Source organism: Elephas maximus, chromosome 6, assembly GCF_024166365.1.
Source record: "Elephas maximus indicus isolate mEleMax1 chromosome 6, mEleMax1 primary haplotype, whole genome shotgun sequence".
NCBI lineage: Eukaryota > Metazoa > Chordata > Mammalia > Proboscidea > Elephantidae > Elephas > Elephas maximus.
Window position 1 is genome coordinate 56,840,078 of NC_064824.1, and position 19,024 is coordinate 56,859,101.

Below are 19,024 nucleotides of genomic sequence, written 5' to 3' on the forward strand. Positions count from 1 at the left end.
AACCGTAGCCCTTGACATGGGGAAAGAAAAATACTCAACTCCTGCCCTTTCTATCATTACTGTGTCACCTAAGTGAGGGAGAAAAATAGCTGAGAAACACCTGTGTAGGTTAAAACCTAGGATATGGGCTCACTAAAAGACTAAGACCTAATCATAGAACTAGAAAATGATTCCTTTCTCCGTACACCGTACCAGCACATTAACAGGGTCCTGTATAATAAGAAGGGATTACAGCTGGAAGAACTGCAAGCTTAGGTTCTGCTTAGGAAAGAATCTTTAGGGAAACTCAAAGACAACAGGGGAGATAGAAACAAGAATACTAGAGGAAAAGTTACCCTCTTACGTTACAGCTACAGGAAACAGTAAACAATGTAACTTCTAGCCAGATAAATATAAAACTCTCACTAAAAACCTATCTACCTTTCCCCTGATACATCATGTCTGACTTTCAACAAAAAATTACAAGGTGTGCTATTAGGGAAAAACATAGTGTGAAGAGACAGAGCAGGCATCAGAACCAGACTGAGATATGACAGAGATTTTGGAATTACCAGACTGGAAGTTTCAAAAGCTATGATTTATATGCTGGGAGTTCTAATGGAAAAAGTGGAGATGCAGGAACAAATGTGTAATGTAAGTAAAAAAGAAGGAAATGCTAAGAAAGAATCCAAATGAAATTTTAGAAACTGAAATTTGTGTAACAGATATGAAGAATGTCTTTGATGTGCTCCTCAGTAGACAAGTGGAGAAAACAACGAGTGAGCTTGATACTCAAAAGCAAAAAGAAAATGAATAAAAATGAGACAGACTATCCAAGCACAATTACAAAAGGTATAACATATGTGTAATAGGAATACTGAAAGGAGAAGAAAGAGATGAACAGAATATCTGAAGTAATAATAACAGACACCAATCACAGCTCTAGAAAGCTCAGAGAACACTAAGCAAGATCAATACCAAAAAATCTACATCTAGTCACATCATACTCAAACTGCAGAAAATTAAAGACAAAGAAAAAATCTTGAAAAAAATGACAGGTGGAGGTGAAATGGGGAGAGAAACCTGCCTATACAGGAACAAGGAATAGAATTACATTGGACTTCTCTTCAGAAACCATGCAAGCAAGAAGAGAGTGGAGTGAAATATTTAGTGTTGAAAGAAAAAAAAAACCCACCAACCTGGAATTCGGTATCCAGTGAAATTATTCATCAAAAATGAGGGAGAAATAAAGACTTTCTCAGACAAACAAAAATCGGGGTAGTCTGTCACCAGCAGATCAGCCTTGCAAAAAATGTTTAAAAAAAAATGTTATTTGGAGGGAAGGAAAATTATACAGGTCAGAAACTTGGATGTACATAAAGAAAGGCAGTGAGTTAAAAAAGGAATGTTGTTGCTGTTGGGTGCTGTTGAGTCAATTTTCAACTCATGGTGACCCCATGTGACAGAGTATAACTGTCCTATAGGGTTTTCTAGGCCTGTAATCTTTATGGGAGCAGATTGCCAGATCTTTCTCCAAGTGAGCCACTGGGTGGGTTCAAACCACCAACCTTTTTTTTGGTTAGCAGCTGACCACTTAAGCATTATGCCATCAGGCTCCTAAATGAAGGTAAAGTAAAATCTTTTCTTTTTAGTATTCTTAATCAACCTAATACATAATAGTTTGTTCAAAATAACGATAGCAACAATGTATCAGATGATTATACCTTACGGAGAGGAGAAATGAATGAGAGCGATATAATAAGAGACGGGAGAGAGGAATGGAGAATATTCTGTTACAAGCTATGTGCACTACCTGTGAAGTGATAGTGTTATTGAAGGTGGATTTAGATTGGTTTGAGGTATATATTGCCAACTCTAGGGTAACCACTATAAAAATGTAAAAGACATATAATGTATATGCTAAGAGGAGAGAAAACGGAATCATATGAAATGTTCATTGAAAACCAATGAAGACAGAAAAAGTGTAGAAGATAAAAAAAAAAAAAGGAACACGTATAATGAATAGAAAACAGTTACAAGTATGGTAGATATTAATTCAAACTACATCAATAATCACATTAAATATGAATGGCCTAAATACACCAAGTAAAAGACAGAAACTATTATAGTGCATTAAAAAAAAGACCCAATTATACGCTGTCTACAAGAAATTCACTTTAAATATAAATTCAAAGATACGTTAAAAGGAACAGGACGGAGGAAAGAATAGTCTTTTCAATAAATGGTGTGGGGACAACTGGATTTCCACTTGCAAAAGAATTAAATTGGACCGATACCTCACACCATGTATAAAAATTAACTCAAAATGGATCAAGGATCTAAATATAAGAACTAAAACCATAAAACTCTTAGAAGAAAAAACAAGAGTAAAGATTTGGGACCTAGGTTTTTAGAATAGATTCTTAGATATGACATAAAAGCATGAGCAACAAAAGACAAAATATGTAAATCGGACTTCATCGAAATTAAAAACTTTTGTACATGAAAGGGCTTTATCAAGAAAGTGAAGAGACAACCTATGGTATGGGAGAAAACATTTGGTAACCATATATCTGATAAAGATTTTAATACCCAGAATATATTAAAAAATAAAAACTCTTACAACTCAACAACAAAAAGATAATCCAATATGTACGTAAAAATATGTACAGTCAATCATTATTTCTGGATTCCACATTGTAAATTTGCCTACTCTATAAAATTCGTTTATAACCCCCAAAACAATATTCGTGGCAGTTTCACATTAATTCCACAAACACACACAGAATGGCAAAAATTTTGAGTTGCCAATGCACACTTCTTAGCTGAGGTCGCACAAGGCAATGCTCTACATTTTGTTTCAGCTCTCACAGGGTAAACAAAAGTTCTTTTATGGTTTACTTAGTGGTATGTTTTTTGTATTTTTGTGCTTTTTGGTGGTGAGTTTGGTATTTAAAATGGCCCCCAAGTGCAGTGCTGAAATGTTGTCTAGTGTCCTAAAGTGCAAGAAGGCTGTGATGTGCCTTACAAAGAAAATACATGTGCTAGATAAGCTTTCCTAAGGCATGAGTTACAGTGCCATTGGCCACAAGTTCAACGTTAATGAATCAACAGTGTACATTAAATATGGTACCTTTAAACAGAAACACAATCGTGAGGATGGCATAGGACTGGGCAATGTTTCATTCTATTACACATAAGGTTGCCATAAGTGAAAGCCAACTCAATGACAACTAACAGTACAACAAAACAATAACAACAAAAACGAACATAAAACAGGGTTATATATTAACCAGTTGATGAAAATGTTGTGACCAGAAGTTTGTAGGAATCTGACCTGGTATTTTTTTCCCTTAGAGCAATGGTTCGGTATTCACTAATTCAATATTTGAAGTAATTTTATCAAAACTAACTACCATGAATAATGTGAATCCATTGTATTTGATATTATGCAAATACTTTATAAACAAATAATCCATATTCACCCATTTCATTTATACAAAATACGAACTGAATTTTGAGACAGTAAAATATCTATTTCTACTGCTTACAAACATGAAATAGTCTATAAAATAAAACATATGGTTAAAAAGCTTCCTAGTGAGTGATAAAGGAATAATTAATCAAGTTTATATGTTTTTAAAAAAGGTAGGGGAGAAGGATGTAGTCTACCAAATCTGTCTAAAAAGGCAAAAATGATTGGGGGTGGAGAGATTGTAATTAAAATACCTTCTACATAATGAAACAAAATTGAGAATATTTTCACTTTTGAAATAAAGCTGTCTTTTTAGCAATATAAACTTTGTTCATGCTAGCCTTCCAGCTAGAGAAATTTGACATGTTCTATATTTTGAAATTATTTTCCATCAAGTAAATGATCTCCCTTAGTATATATCTGCAGTAGTTAGCACTTGGTGAATGTCATTTTAAATACTGGAAGCAAATTTAGGGCAAAGAGTCCATAGCATTTGTGTGGTGTGAAGCCTTAAATTAAGGCTCAGTATCGTCTGGTAATCCAGAGAGTCTTGAGTGGCCTAACTGCAAGTTCCCTTCTCCACTCTGTTCTGTGGATAAGGCTCTGAGACAAACAACACTTCTTATCAAAGGGATCAGGCACAGTTTCTGCTTACCCTTGTGTGGCACTTTTCGTTTTCAGCCAGCTGGAGGAATTATCCAAACAAGCCAATCACATCCTCCCACGGGAAGCAAGGAACACCCCACCCTCTTGATACCACAAAGCCTGCCGTCCATAGTCCCTTTTGGTTTACTCTGTTTCTAAGTGCAACCTCCATGCAGCCTTGCATGCCATGTGGAGTCTTCCTCTCTTGGGTTGTGAGTGTATGTGACCAATAAATTGCTCAGTCTCATCTGTCCAATGTCAGATGTTGTGTGCTCAGCCATCCTCATAACTCTAGGGTGGGTTAGGATGAACAGGAAGCAATAAAATAACTGGTATCTAATCTCACCATCAAAAATTCCTTTGCTTTTCTTCATTCTGTCATGGGTCTATTGTTCTAAAAAACTTTACATTTATTAATTAATTAAAAAATTTAAGACATTAACATGAAATACTCAAAGAGAACTTGTAATAAGCCAGAATAACCAGTGCTATCCTCCCCTCCTCCCCGATAAAATCCAAAAGAGCAAAGAAACTAGATGTTTAACCTAGCCATTATTCAATAGGTCAACAGAGGTAATAAGAAACTTATTCAGGGTTCTATAAAACACTACTATTGCATGCAAATCATTAGCAGGATAGCATTCTAAAATTGAGTTTAAAAAAGGGTATTCACCACATGGGTTGACTGTAGAGCTAAGCGAAGCAGCTCCAGTAGAAAGGCCGCCTTTAGAAACTGCTGAAGCCACAGGAGGTGTAGAAGATGAAGTTGGTGCAGTAGAGGAGGCTGCTGAGGATGGTAGCCGTTCTCCAGACTCCATATCTATGAAAGAAGAAACAAATGTTAATTGTCAGTATTAGACAGTGGAATTATTCAATGGCATAAAACATATTTAAAACACGTCTAACTTTTCAGGCATACTATTTTAAAATAGGAAATAAATTTAGAAGTATATGTTCTTCTGAAAGATAAAATGGAGAGTAGATTAAAAGGATATAATTAAAAATACCAATTTATGAAGTAAGTTTAATGTTAAGTATACCAAATCCTCTTCTAATAGACATGTGGGGTTTCCTCATAACAAAAGAAATTAATAGTGATTTGACTACAGTCATGCGTCGCTTAACTTCCACAATATGTTTTGTGAAATACGATGTTGTGTGATTTGGACACTGTGCAAACACCACATTACTTGGCAAAGTATGTTTGCTTTGTCAGTCTCTGTCCCTCTCTCTGGTCCCCACAATTCAGTGGCTTCTCCAGGGAGCCTGTAGGATCCCTCTTCTCTGGCCCAGGGTCCCCGACTCCATGCCCTTTCCTAAGCCCTCCTCTTGGTTCCTTCCCCAGTGCACTCACCATCCTGAGCCCCGCATCCCACCAGAGCCCAGCTGTGCACCATGAGCAAGCCCTGGAGGTTCTGCTGAGTACAGCAGCCACTCAAGTACTCAGCCCAACCACTCAGCTCAACCTGTCGAGGTTCACTGGTCTCCAGGGATTTAGTCCCACATTTTCAGGGAATCCCCTGCACACCCTCCTCCTTCCATTTTTTCTTCCTCTACCCCTTTCTTCCTGGGTCCAGACAAGCCTATACACATAGCTATATTTACCGTATATAATTAAAAAAGCTATATGGGATCACAGACATATATGCAGTTGGATGTTGCTTGGACAGACATTATGTGGCGCATGACTATATAGTAATTTCACACAAACATGTATAGCCACAGGCTTATGGGAAATTAACATATTAATGTCTTTTTCTTCCTAAACCATGTCATCATCCATTTACTTGCTGCAAAAGACCTCTTTAATGTGTTCAAAAGCAAAGATGTTACCTTTGAAGACTAAGGTGTGCCTGACCCAAGCCATGGTATTTTCAATCGCATTGCATGCATGCAAAAGCTGGACAATGAACAAGGAAGACCAAAGAATAACTGACGCCTTTGAATTGTGGTGTTGGTCAAGAATATTGACTATACCAAGGACTGCCAAAAGGACAAACAAATCTGTTTTGAAAGGAGTACGACCAGAATGCCCCTTAGAAGGTCGGCAAGACTGCATCCTTACATACTTTGGACGTGTTGTCGGGAGGGATCAGTCCCTGGAGAAGGACATCATGCTTGGTAAAGTAGAGGGTCAGTGAAAAAGAGGAAGACCCTCAACAAGATGGATTGACACAGTGGCTGCAATAACAGGCTCAAGCACAGCAATGATTGTAAGGATGGCGTAGGACTGGGCAGTGTTTCGTTCTGTGGTACATAGGGTCGCTATGAGTCAGAACTGACTCTATGGCACCTAACAACAGCAACATAATATCCACATTATCTTAATGAATCAAGAAAATATTACATTTGAATGCACTGCATCCTTGCCTTCTAAACCCAGACAGCAATTTGGCTGCAGGTCTTAAGTGTGCAAGAATCTGGTGTGGTAATCCTAATTTAGTGAGGCCCCCAAAAAGGCAAATACATTCCAGAGTTTTTATTGAAGTCAGGTTTGAATTATGATCTCAAAATGGCCTTGGTGTGAACCATTTATAAATACAAAATCATTTACAAGCATCTTTATTTGTTTAGGTATTATAGTACAATCTTGCACTGCTTTTTTGCAATAGCTTATGTTGCTATTTAAAAGTCCAGAATATAACACATTATATTGGAATATTCTATGTATTCACTGTTCCCACAAGTAAGGAAATTATGAGGTTCATAGTTATTCTAAGAAGCACACAATCTACAAGAAGAAGCAAACAAACAAAAATGACGCTCCTCGCCTATAAATTACCTCAGGATCTATTTCAAATAAACTCTCACCATTTAAATAATCTAACTGTAAAGAAATTTTGCTATGGAATTTCTGCATGGAATTTGATAGCTCCCATGATTACAATACATTTTCTAAGAAAAATAGTTTGATTTCATCTTAAAATTTCATTTTTAAATATTTATTAAGTCAATGTAAAATTAATGTATAAATATTGACTGAATCCATATAGTACACAGATGCTTTTTCTCCTAAGATACACACACATGGTAAAGGCAATCTCAGTTTACTCTATGACGTATTAATAGGATCATTTCAGTCAGCTTTCCAATGATAGACGATTAAAAAGTTCTTCGTATTCTGGCATTGCTGTCAATCACCTCCATAGATGACGGTACTGCTATGATGAGTATGCTCATATTCTTACAGAATCTTTCTTTCTCTTCATCAGTGTTCATCATGGGAAGATGTAGCTGCTAGTAATGGCTGCGTGGAACTAATGTTTAAAGAGCAGGTTTGGGATCATCAAACAGTCACTAACGAGCTTTGAGACATGTGGCTCTCTGATGACAAGGCCCATGGCTGATATCTTCCTCTCTAGTTATTTTTTACCAACAAGTCTTATTTTACTAAATACAAATAAATCTTGATCTATCAGGATAGACTTTCTTTTTTGTCTTTATATCTGGTAACCTCATTGTGTAAAATAATTCTAAAATCTACTATTCAAACGTATTATTACTACTTTAAAAAATAATTAAAGTTCTGTTTGTTTTTTTCAATTTGCTTTTGTACTGTATGGCAAAAATAATCTGGTGACACAATAAAGATAAACACTTTAGCTGAGTACCTGGCACAGGATAAAAGTTCAATACATAGTCATTTTTTAAGGATAACAAGCTAATAAGCTATGAAGTCTAGGCATATTTCTATCTGTTGATATTACTTGACTCAGGATAAAAGTGAGGAAATTCCAGAAGATAAAACAAGCAGTCTCTACCCAACAAAATAAAAAAATATATATGCTTAGATCTTGCAATTCTACTTCTGAGAATCCGTTCTGTAGAAACAAGTTGTCCCTGGGTGGCGCAAATGGTTAAGTGCCGGACTACTAACCAAAGGCTGGCAGTTCAAACCCACCCAAAGGCCTCCCAAAGGTCACAGCCTTGAAAACCCTATGGAGCGTGGTACTACTCTACACACAGGAAGTTGCCATGAGTTAGAATAGACTAGATGGCAACTAACAATAACATTCTGCAGAAATAAATCTCAGTAGGCAAAGCAATGTATGCGAGATTGTTTATTATCCCATTGTTTAAAAATAAAATTTAAGCCTGGCAGTGAGAAAGAGTGGAACCAGAGTTTGTACTACAAAATTGGAAAAAAGGGGCAAAAATTTCTTTTATTTTTGGTTCTTTCTGTTCATTTAAGTGAGTATTTCGGGAGAGAATTAACTTTTAAAAACATGCTTATTCAACCATTTTCCTTAGAAAATCTATTATGTACCTTATGCATATATTATTTTATTTTAATTATTTTGATCTTAAATACATATGTTGTTACCCAGTATGATCTCTTAGGGTTGCTGAGTATTCTTGTATGTAAGTAAACCCCTGTTTCCTTACCAAACCAAAACCCAAACCCCTTGCCATTGAGTAGAATTTCAGCTCATAGGAAAGAGTAGAACTGCCCCATAGAGTTTCCAAGGCTATAAATCTTTGGAAGCAGCAGACTGTTACATCTTTTTCCTGCAGAGCAGCTGGTAGGTTCAAACTGCCGACCTTTTGGTTAGCAGGTGGGTGCTTAACCATTGACCCACCAGGGCTCCTTCTGTTTCCTTATACAGACTCTAATTTTTTTTTTAATAGGTATTTCCTAGTTATAAACCAAAAAACCAAACCCACTGCTGTTGATTCTGACTCATAGCGACCCTATAGGACAAAGGAGAAATGCCCCCATAGTTTCCAAGGTGCACCTGGTAGATTTGAACTGCTGATCTTTTTTGGTTAGCAGCCATAGCACTTAACCACTACACCACCAGGGTTTCTAAAATTTGATCAACCACTCCATTTTCATCTTATACATATCTTTTTTTCATTCTATGGAAATTTAAAAAATCTACTCTATCTTCTATTACTCTAGAATGAAGACTGTCTTATGCTTGATTTATTATGAATCACCTTTACAAAATTCTCTCTTTTAGTTACATCTTATTGTTTTGGGATTTTATTTATTTACTCTTGTCTCCTGCAAGCAAAAAAGAAAAGAAAATAAGTTGCTGTCGAGTTGATTCTGACTCATAGTGACCCTACAGGACAGAGCAGAGCTGTTCCATAGGGTTTCTAAGGCTATAATCTTTACAGAAGCAGACTGCCACATCTTTCTCCCATGGAGTGGCTGGTGGGTTCGAACTGCAAACCATTCAGTTAGCAGCTGAGTGCTTAACCACTGCACCACCAGGGCTCCTTCTAGAAGGAATAAAAAAGTGACCATCAATTTGAAAGCAAAAAGGTAAGAAGGCTACGTCTTTTTTAACTGTAGATAATCAACAAAACAATGATTGTTATACCATTTTGTAAGAACTATTTGAAGAAAGTGGCTTAAAAAACGTGCACCAAGGAGTGCTAAAATCAGTGGATATCAAAGAAGAAGCTACTGTATTTTTACACAAATAGCACATGCCTTCTGCATTTGTTTGCAAGCCATGCCCTACCTCTGCAATGTATTTTTGTAAGTGTGCATGCTAATTTTTTTCACAGCGACATGTGGAAGAGGATTAGCATGGCAGCACTTGTGAGGGTACCTTACAAAGGAAGAGCATGGCTGGCAAACAAATGCAGAAGGCGCATGTTATTTGTGTAAAAATACAGTAGTCTGTAGGATAAACAGTCTACACGAAACACGGCGTCATCTACCCTGAGACCAGAAGAACTAGATGGTACCCAATTACCACTACTGATTATATCAGGAACACAATTGACTGAGCCTGACAGAATGGGGGAAGATGTGAAACAGAACTTCAAATGCCTTAAAAAAAAAAAAAAAAAGCTAGGCCTACTGTACTGGTTTAGACTGGAGGACTCTGTGAGATGACAGCCCTGAGATACTCTTCAAACCTTGAACTGAAACTAATTCCTGAGGTCACCTTGTAGCTAAAAAACAAATTGGCTCAAAAAATAATGAATTTCACACATAAGTACTATCCTTTAAAAAAAATCACCTATATGAGGCCGATGGTCAATAATTACTTTAAAACAAAGATGAGAATGTAAAGGGGCAGGGAAACTAGATCAATGGAAACAGAACAACCAGGGATAATGAGAATGTTCACACATTTTGAAAAATATAACCAAGGTCACTGAACAACTTGTTTAGAAATTGTTTAATGGGAATCTAAACTGCTGTTTAAACTGCTGTGTAAACCTTTATCGAAAACACAAAACTATCTTCAAAAAAGTACAGCCAAAGTGCTCCTTACAGGCAAGGATGGCAAGACTTAATCTCACGTACTTTGGAGATGTTATCAGAAGGGACCAGTCCCTAGAAAAGGACATCATGCTCGGTAAAGGGTCATAGGAAAAAAGGAAGACCCTCAACTAGATGGACTGACAAAGTACAGTGATGAGCTCAAGCATAACGACGACCGTGAGGATGGTGCAAGACAAGGCAGTGTTTTGTTCTGTTGTGCATGGGGTCACTATGAGTTGGAACTGACTTGACAGCACCTAACAACAACACAGGCTATAAGGTTCAAACTCACCAGCCGCTCCACAGGAGAAAGATGTGGCAGTTCACTTAAGGATTTATAGCCTTGGAAACTGTATATGGCAGTTCTACTCTGTCCTATAAGGTCGTAATGGGTAGGAATTAGGCTCTGTTCTATAATGTCACTATGGGTCGGAATTCAACTCAACAGTTTGCTTTTTTTTTGTATAGGTCATGTAGATGCAAGTTATATCTATTTATAGGTTATTTATATAGTTGGCATGTCATTTTATTTTTTGCCAGATAGATTTTATGCTAAGAATTAAAAATTTAGATAATGCCTCATACTTGTACAGACACCAGTGGTAAGGTGTCTTCCCTTAAAACATTCAAAAGTAAGCAGGAATGCAAATATAGATAAAAAATTAATACATTAATTTTCAGTTGGTAAAATAGTATACTTACTGTTAATATACAAGTTATTATACATTATTAAAACACACTATGTAAAAACCAATAAAACATACTTATCCAGACCATTAAAAATATATAACCCAGTGCTGTCGAGTCGATTCCGACTCATAGCGACCCTATAGGATACAGTAGAACTGCCCCATAGAGTTTCCAAGGAGCGCCTGGCGGATTCAAACTGCCGACCCTGTGGTTAGCCGCTGTAGCACTTAACCACTATGCCACCAGAGTTTCCTTAAAAATATATATTCATTAAAATAAGAAAGTTCAGGTATCCAAGAACCATCTATTCCAGATTTCTATTACAGCCAGAACATCCAGATCAGATGATGGTATTCCTATACCAGCCTCTCGTTCAGTGTGTTAAGAGTATCATATTCAACTCAGGTTTAAAATCAGCACCAATTACCGAATCTTTGTGGCAAAAAACAGCCCACATACCACAAGATCAAAATGAATAGGCTGTAATAGCAGAAGTCCCAAACTCACAACATACTCACCAAGAGAAGAATATCAATGACTGTATTTTTATGCAAACAAGGCACACCTTCTATGCTCGTTTGCCAATGGCTCCCTCTACTGCAAGGTATTACCGTAAGCACACTATGCTAATTTTTTTACAGTAACATGAAAAAAATTTTTTAAATTGGCATAGCAGTGTTTACAAATATACCTCACAGCGGGGAGAAAGTGGTTGGCAAACAAAAGTAGAAGTTGTGTGTTATTTGCTTAAAAATAATGTAGTAGGTATAAGAATATTTATGAAATTAGTTTCTAATGTATAACTTAATTCTTTATTTATAAAGTTAACCTGTATTGTGTATTGAATTATGTCCCCCCAAAATGTGTCAACTTGGCTAGATCATGATTCCCAGTATTGTGTGGCTGTACTCTATTTTGCGATCTGATGTAATTATTCTATGTGTTGCAAATCCTAACCTCTATTATGTTAATGAGATGGGATTACCGGCAGTTATGTTAATAAGGCAGGACACAATCTACAGGATTAGGTTGTATCTTGAGTCAATCTCTTTTGTGATATACAAGAGAGAAGCAAGAAGAGAAAAGAGGAACTCATTACCACCAAGTAAAAAGAGCCAGGAGCGGAGCATGTCCTTCGGACCTGGGGTTCCTACAGTGAGAAGCTCCTAGACCAGGGGAAGATTGATGACCAATATCTTCCACCAGAGCTGACAGAGAAATGAAGCCTTCCCCTGGAGCTTGTGCCCTGAATTCAAATTTCTAGCCTCCTAAACTGTGAGAGAATAAATTTCCATTTGTTAAAGCCATCCACTACTGGTATTTGGTATAGCACCACCAGATAACTAAGACACCAGGTAGGACACAGATTACCACATTTGAAAATGAACATGCCATACTACAGTGAAAAATAAATTTGATGATGTGAACAATGGGAGAAAAATGTATAGAAGATGATGAAGGGATTGTAAATGATTTGATTCATTATAGATCTTCCCCATGGCCTAAAGCAATGGCTATCAACCAGGGGTGATTTTGTAACACACACACCCTTCGTCCCATCAAATATTCCTCTTGGGAACATTTGGCAATGTCTGGAGACTTTTTTTTTTTTAACTTCATAGTATTTTTATTAGAGCTGTATGCATTGTTCATGGAGACTTCGTGGTGCACTGGAAGTGTTCGGTTGCTAACTAAAACATCGGCAGTTCAAATCCACCAGCTGCTCCTTGGAAATGCTATGGGGCAATTCTACTCTGTCCTATAGGGTCACTATGAGTGGGAATCAACTTGAGGCAACAGTTTTTTTTTTTTTTTTCTTCTTTTGGTTTATGCATTGTTCAATGCAGATCCAAGTGTCAAATTAAGATTACGTTTTCTTTCCTTTCAAAAACAGTTTTTAATTGCCATTCACAAACAATTAGAGGACAGGGCATTATGAAATTACTTAGGGTGATGCACTCAATAGAGCATGTTATGTGACCTTGGACAAGCCTTGTCTTGGTCTCTTCTGAAAAACGGAGGGTTAGATGAGATAACTGCTGCGATATCTGCCAGCTCTAAAACTCCTTGACTTAAAGGACAGAAGAATATGAAGAATCATGGACCCATAAAGTGAAAGAGGTTTCCAACTCTTTGCTTATCTATATTTTCTACAAGGAACATGTATTTCTTTTGTAAACAAAGAAGCAATAATGAAAACAAAAATTTAATTGTGGCAAAATACATATAACAAAAAGTTTGCCATTTTAACTGTTTTTAAGTGTACAATTCAGAGATACGAATTGCATTCACCATATTGTACAACCATCACCACTATCTATCTCAAGAAGTTTAATATCAACCCAAACAGAAACTCAGTATCCTTTAAGTAATAACCCCCTATCCCTTCCTCCTCTCAGCCCCTGGTAAACACTAATAAACTACCTATCTGTCTATTCTAATCTAGATATTACATATAAAATATATATATATTACATATAAGTAGGATTATATAATATTTGTCCTTTTGTATCTGCTTTATTTAACTTAGCATAATGTTTTCATGGTTCAACAATGCATAACATGTATCAGAAGTTCATTTCTCTTTATGGCTGAATAATATTCCAATGTGGATATGCAATGCTTTTTGTTTATCCATTTATCTGCTGATGGACACTTGAGCTGTTTCAACCATCTGGCCACCATGAATAATGCTACAGTGAATACTGGTATAAAAGTATCTGTGTGAGTCCCTGCTTGCAAGTCTTTTTGAGCCATACCTTTGACTGGAATTTCTGGGTTATACAGTAAATCTAAGTTTTACTTTTTTGAGGAATCACCAAAGTGTTTTCCACAGCAGATGTGCCATTTTATACTCCCCCCAGCAATGGACAAGGGTTCCAATTCATCCACATCCTCACCAATACTTATTTTCCCTTTTTCCTGATATCAGCCATTCTAGTGGATGTGAAGCTGTATCTCACTGTGATTTGCATTTCCCTCATGAATAATGAAGGTAAGCATTTTTTCACGTGCTTATTGGTCATTTGTATGTCTCTTTGGAGAAATGTCTATTAAAGCCCTTTGCACATTTTTAATTGGGTGGCTTGTCTTTTTGTCGTTGGGATATACATAAACCCTTTTCAGATATTTTCTCCCATTCTGTAGGTTGTCTCTTCTTTCCTGACAAAGTCCTTCGATGCACAAAATTTTTCATTTTGATGAAATCCAATCTATATATTTTGTCTTCTGTTGCTCATACTTTTGATGTCATATCTAAGAATCCTCTGTCAAAACAAGGCTTTGAAGCCTAACCTCTATGCTTTGTGTTTTGTGATTTTAGTTCTTATATTCAGGTCATTGATCCATTTTAAGTTAATTTTCATACATGGTGTGAGATAAGGGTCCAACTTCATTCTTTTCCATTCTTTTGAGATCCAGTTGTCCCAGCACCACTTATTAAAGAGATTAATCTTCCCCAGTGAATTGACTTGGTTCCCTTGTTGAAAATTAACTGGCCATAGACAGATGGGTTTATTTCCGGGCTCTTAATCCTATTCCTTAGGTCTCTATATCTACTCTGATACTAGTACCATACTGTTTTTATTGCTGTAGCTTTATAGTATGTTTTGAAATTGGTAAGTGTAAGTCTTCCTTTGCTCTACTGTATTTTACTACAAGATTTTTCAAGATTATTTTGGCTATTAGAGGTCTCTTGAAATTTCATATGAATTTGATGACTGGCTTTTCTTTCTGCAAAAAAAGGCTGTTAGAATTTTAATAAGGATTGCATTGCATGTGTAGAATGCTTTGTGTAGCACTGACATCCTAACAATATAAAGTCTTCCAAAATCAGGAACCAAAACCAAACCTGCTGCCGTCAAGTCGATTCTGACTCATTGTGCCCCTATACAACAGAGCATAACTTGCCCCACAGGGTTTCCAACTGGGGCTGGTGGATCTGAACTGCCAGCCTTTTGGTTAGCAGCTGAACACTTAACCACTGTGCCACCAGGGCTCCAAATTTCATGAACGGGGGTATCTTTTCTTTATTTAGGTCTCTAAATTTTTTATTGTCACAATTGAGAGGGTGCTACTGGAATCAAGTGGGTATAAACCAGGGATGCTGCTAAACATCCTACAGTGTATAGGACAGCCCCCAACAAGGGAGAATTATCTGACCGAAAATGTTAACAGTGCCAAGGTTGATAAACGCTGATCTTAAGTAACAAAACCTGTATTACTTAGAATTCAATTAATCAAAACTCTCTTTTAAGTAGTAATTCTACATTAACTATAATAAAATGATGATTCAGGATGAACTTAATAATCCAAAGCCACTGCAGTAAATGGTTATATTTAGCATATCTTTTGTGTCATCATACCTCTAGAGTCTGTATGTTACATTTTGTCCTAATTGTTTAGAAACCGATAATGTATGATAAGTAGTGAATGCATATCATAATGCTTTTATATTGGGTAACAAATTTTATTGTATTTTATTACAACTATATTTATCTATAATGATTCTGAGAAGAGATTAAAATCAGAATTTACGAAAAATATAAGACCACAAACACCTCCCTACATGATTTTATGTACTCCAAAAAAGCTCTGATGATCAATTGTTAATGATAATATTGTTCAAATTCACATATATCAAATGTTTCTTTTTGTGCAATCATAGTTTATAAACACTGACAGCTGGTAGGCGTGAACCTGAACAGGTGCAAGTAGCAAGAACAAGATATGTTGGCTGAGACAGGTAAACATGATCAGCTCCCTGTGCTTTGGACACAAGAATCCTTTAATACTCCAAGTATAGCTACAGAATAGACTGAAGATTCAAGTACACATAAAAATAGACTTAGGTATTTCTCTTGAAAGGCGGTTTCTTAAAGAATACCTTTATCTGTGCCAACCATACTAAAAGTTCTCTGTGACAGTTCAAAGCACAGATGCAGATTTGGTGAACTCTTAAGGAACCTCAGTAAAAAACAAAATCAGGAAGAATATCAGGAAGTAGGCACTATGCTGCTTGTTTTGGTTTTAGTAACACCACTTACAGTAGAGCTTTAGAAGTCCATTATTTTCTAAAACTTCTAACAAAGACTTTCAAAACAATCATTATTTAAGATAAGTTCCAGACAAATAAACATTTCGACAAATAATACTTCAAGACATTAAGCAGTAAAACATAAACAAAAACTAAGCAATAAACAAAAGTTTTCTGTTAGGAGACTTTGGGAAATATGCGATGAGGCAGAAATACCTTATTAGACAGTAGGCAAAATTATTCTCTGAATATAATATGATTCTATTCACAAAATTTTTATATATCAGCATTTTCAGGAACACTATTATTTCAGGGTATTTGTTACTTAAAATATGAATATATAAAATGGATAGATTTCCTTTATGTCACTTGACCCATTTTAACTACCACTGTAAACAGCCAGTCAATTAATTACACCTCTAATCAGAAACAGGCTGGTAATGAGGTGCCTATGATCTGGACCAAATCTCCAACCTCTCTAAATACACCCACATTCCTCACTTACCAACATAGTTAGGTTCCAAGGACCAGGTCCTTATGTGAAAATGAACATTATAATAAAATTCTATCCTACTTTTTTAATTTAGAAATTATGATCATAGAAATAATAACAGCTGAGATCTACCCGTGTGCTTACCACATGATAAGTTCAGTTATGCATTATTCCTCTGAAGGGAAGGAGACTTGGAGAAGACAAAGCTGGATAAAGACATGCTGTGTGACTAGAGGGCCCGCAGTTTAAACACTTCACTTTCCTCCTGTGGTGGGTCAGAGCTTTTCTTGCAGAGCTGCCTCCAGGGATCCACTTCCAACCCTATAATCCCTGTGTTCATGATCCTGAAGCCTGCTCTGCCCTTGGGGCCTGGCAAGTCACGGAGACTCTGTGCTTCCTGCCGAGAGCTTCAGGCCCAGTTAAGCTTACTTTGGTATACTGTTAAATCACACACATTTCTTCCAAACATCCTCTTCGATGCCTCTTTCTTTCCTTCTCTACCATCCCTCGGCAATTCTGAACAGCAGGACCTCAGGCCAAATAGGAGCTAGGAACCCAGAACAGGTATCCTCTGGCTCAGTGCTATCTGCACATCCCCCTGCAGGCCGTGGCCACAGAGGAGGCCAGCCTGACCAGCAGCTGTACGGGGCACCCTGCCTGCTAGAGGAAGTAGAGAGCATGAGGCAGCAGTGGCGCAACTTCCCAGTGAGTGGCCAACAGGAGACTCTCCTCGAGGGAGGGGTCACTCTGCAGCAGGTGCCATGCCCGCGGCCTCGTTAATGTGCAAAAGAGTAGATTTTTTACTATTGTCATAAACATAAAATGTTAGATGAGATAGTCAATAAGCGAGGAGAACGTGTGCTAATTTCCTTACTGGAAATACGATGGGTTGAATTCAACTAGCCCTCAAATGCTATCAAAGTTTTACCACCTTGACAGTAAAAAAACAAACAAAAGCAACCCTCACGTTACTTTAAAATATTTAATTTAATGGCATTTTTTCCTTTTCATCCATTCCAATGTTCTGGATTCTATCTCCAAATGTGCTTGTATTTCAAAATGCTAAATTATAGACTTCTGTTAAATTTTTTAAAGATTTACGCTTTTCTTATTTATATCTCAAGAGACCTGATTTGGGAAAATTATCCAATTGTAGATGGTAAAGCACTGGTTTTTATACTGCTCAGTAAATAATCTTTTCTACTAATAGGGAGTATCCTTTTCCATTCAAAGAATTACTTATTCCTTTGCAATGAAATATCTGTAGGGAAGAGGTTATACTAAGGCAATGAAGAAGAAATAAAATAATATTAAGGCAAGATCTGAACGAGGTTTAACATGGATAGGTCAACTAAACCCACAGTATAGACTATGAATTTAAATACTGACTAGACATAAGAGATTTGTAATGAGGATACAAAGGTTAGAAGGATAAAAAGACAATGCATAGTTAACTAATCCATTTGCCCACAAACTGCAAGGGATCCCAAAGAGCCAGCAAAAAACCTAAACCTTTGCTTAGCTAACAAACACAATTAAAATTAATAGGAATATCTAAGATATTTCTGGATGACAATCGAGGCCATTGCATAAGAGATTGAGAAAATAAAACAAGATATGTGAGATATCCATATATATTCAGAAGCCAAGAAAACAAAAAGGCCAAGGACTACATGTCTGATGAACTAGAATAAAATCTCCCCTTCAGCAGGAAAGGAGCAGAGTTAACAGAGAAAAAAAAAAAAAAAGTTTTTTTTTTTTTGCCTTTTTTATTGTACTTTAGATGAAGGTTTACAGAACAAACTAATTTCTCATTAAACAGTACATATACTGTTTGATGACATTGGTCAACAATCCCACAATAAGTCAGCACTCTCCCTTCTCGACCATGGGATCTCTACTACCAGCTTTTCTGTCCCTTCCTGCCTTCCAGTTCTTGATCCCTGGGCTGTTGTGCCCCTTTAGTCTCATTTTGTTTTATGAACCTGTCTAATCCTTGGCTGAGTGGTGAATCTTGGGAATGATTTCATAACTGAGCCACAAGTGTGTCCTGGGGCCATATACCAGAGGTTTCTCCAGTTTCTGTTAGACCAGCAAGTCTGGTCTTTTTTGTGTGAGTTAGAATTTTGTTCTACATTTTTCTCCAGCTCTGTCCAGCACGCACTATTTGTGATCCCTATCAGAGCAGTTGGTGGTGGTAGCCGTGCACCATCTAGCTGTACTGGACTCAGTCTAGTGGAGGTGGTGGTAGATGTGGTCCATTAGTCCTCTGGACTAATTTTTCGGTAGCCGTGCACCATCTAGCTGTACTGGACTCAGTCTAGTGGAGGTGGTGGTAGATGTGGTCCATTAGTCCTCTGGACTAATTTTTCCCTTGTATCTTTAGTTTTCCTTATTCTTCCTTGCTTCCAAATGGGTGACACCAGTGGTGTATCTTAGATGGCTGCTCACAAGCTTTTAAGACCCCAGATGCTACTT

General features: G+C 36.9%; 1 protein-coding gene across 17 annotated transcripts in view; it reads right to left on the bottom strand.

Annotated features, from left to right (window-relative positions):
* The window catches only part of BAZ2B (bromodomain adjacent to zinc finger domain 2B), a 468,630-nt gene that overhangs the window by 146,906 nt on the left and 302,700 nt on the right, over positions 1–19,024 (bottom strand). For 16 of the 17 annotated variants that reach the window (XM_049888762.1, XM_049888761.1, XM_049888760.1 and 13 more), the window contains one exon: positions 4,773–4,919. In XM_049888762.1, the coding sequence (XP_049744719.1) occupies positions 4,773–4,917 (145 nt within the window). In that variant the 5' untranslated portion in view covers positions 4,918–4,919. Of the gene's footprint in view, positions 1–4,772; positions 4,920–16,690; positions 17,802–19,024 lie in introns of those variants that run through there. The other variant, XM_049888765.1, reaches the window with a different exon arrangement.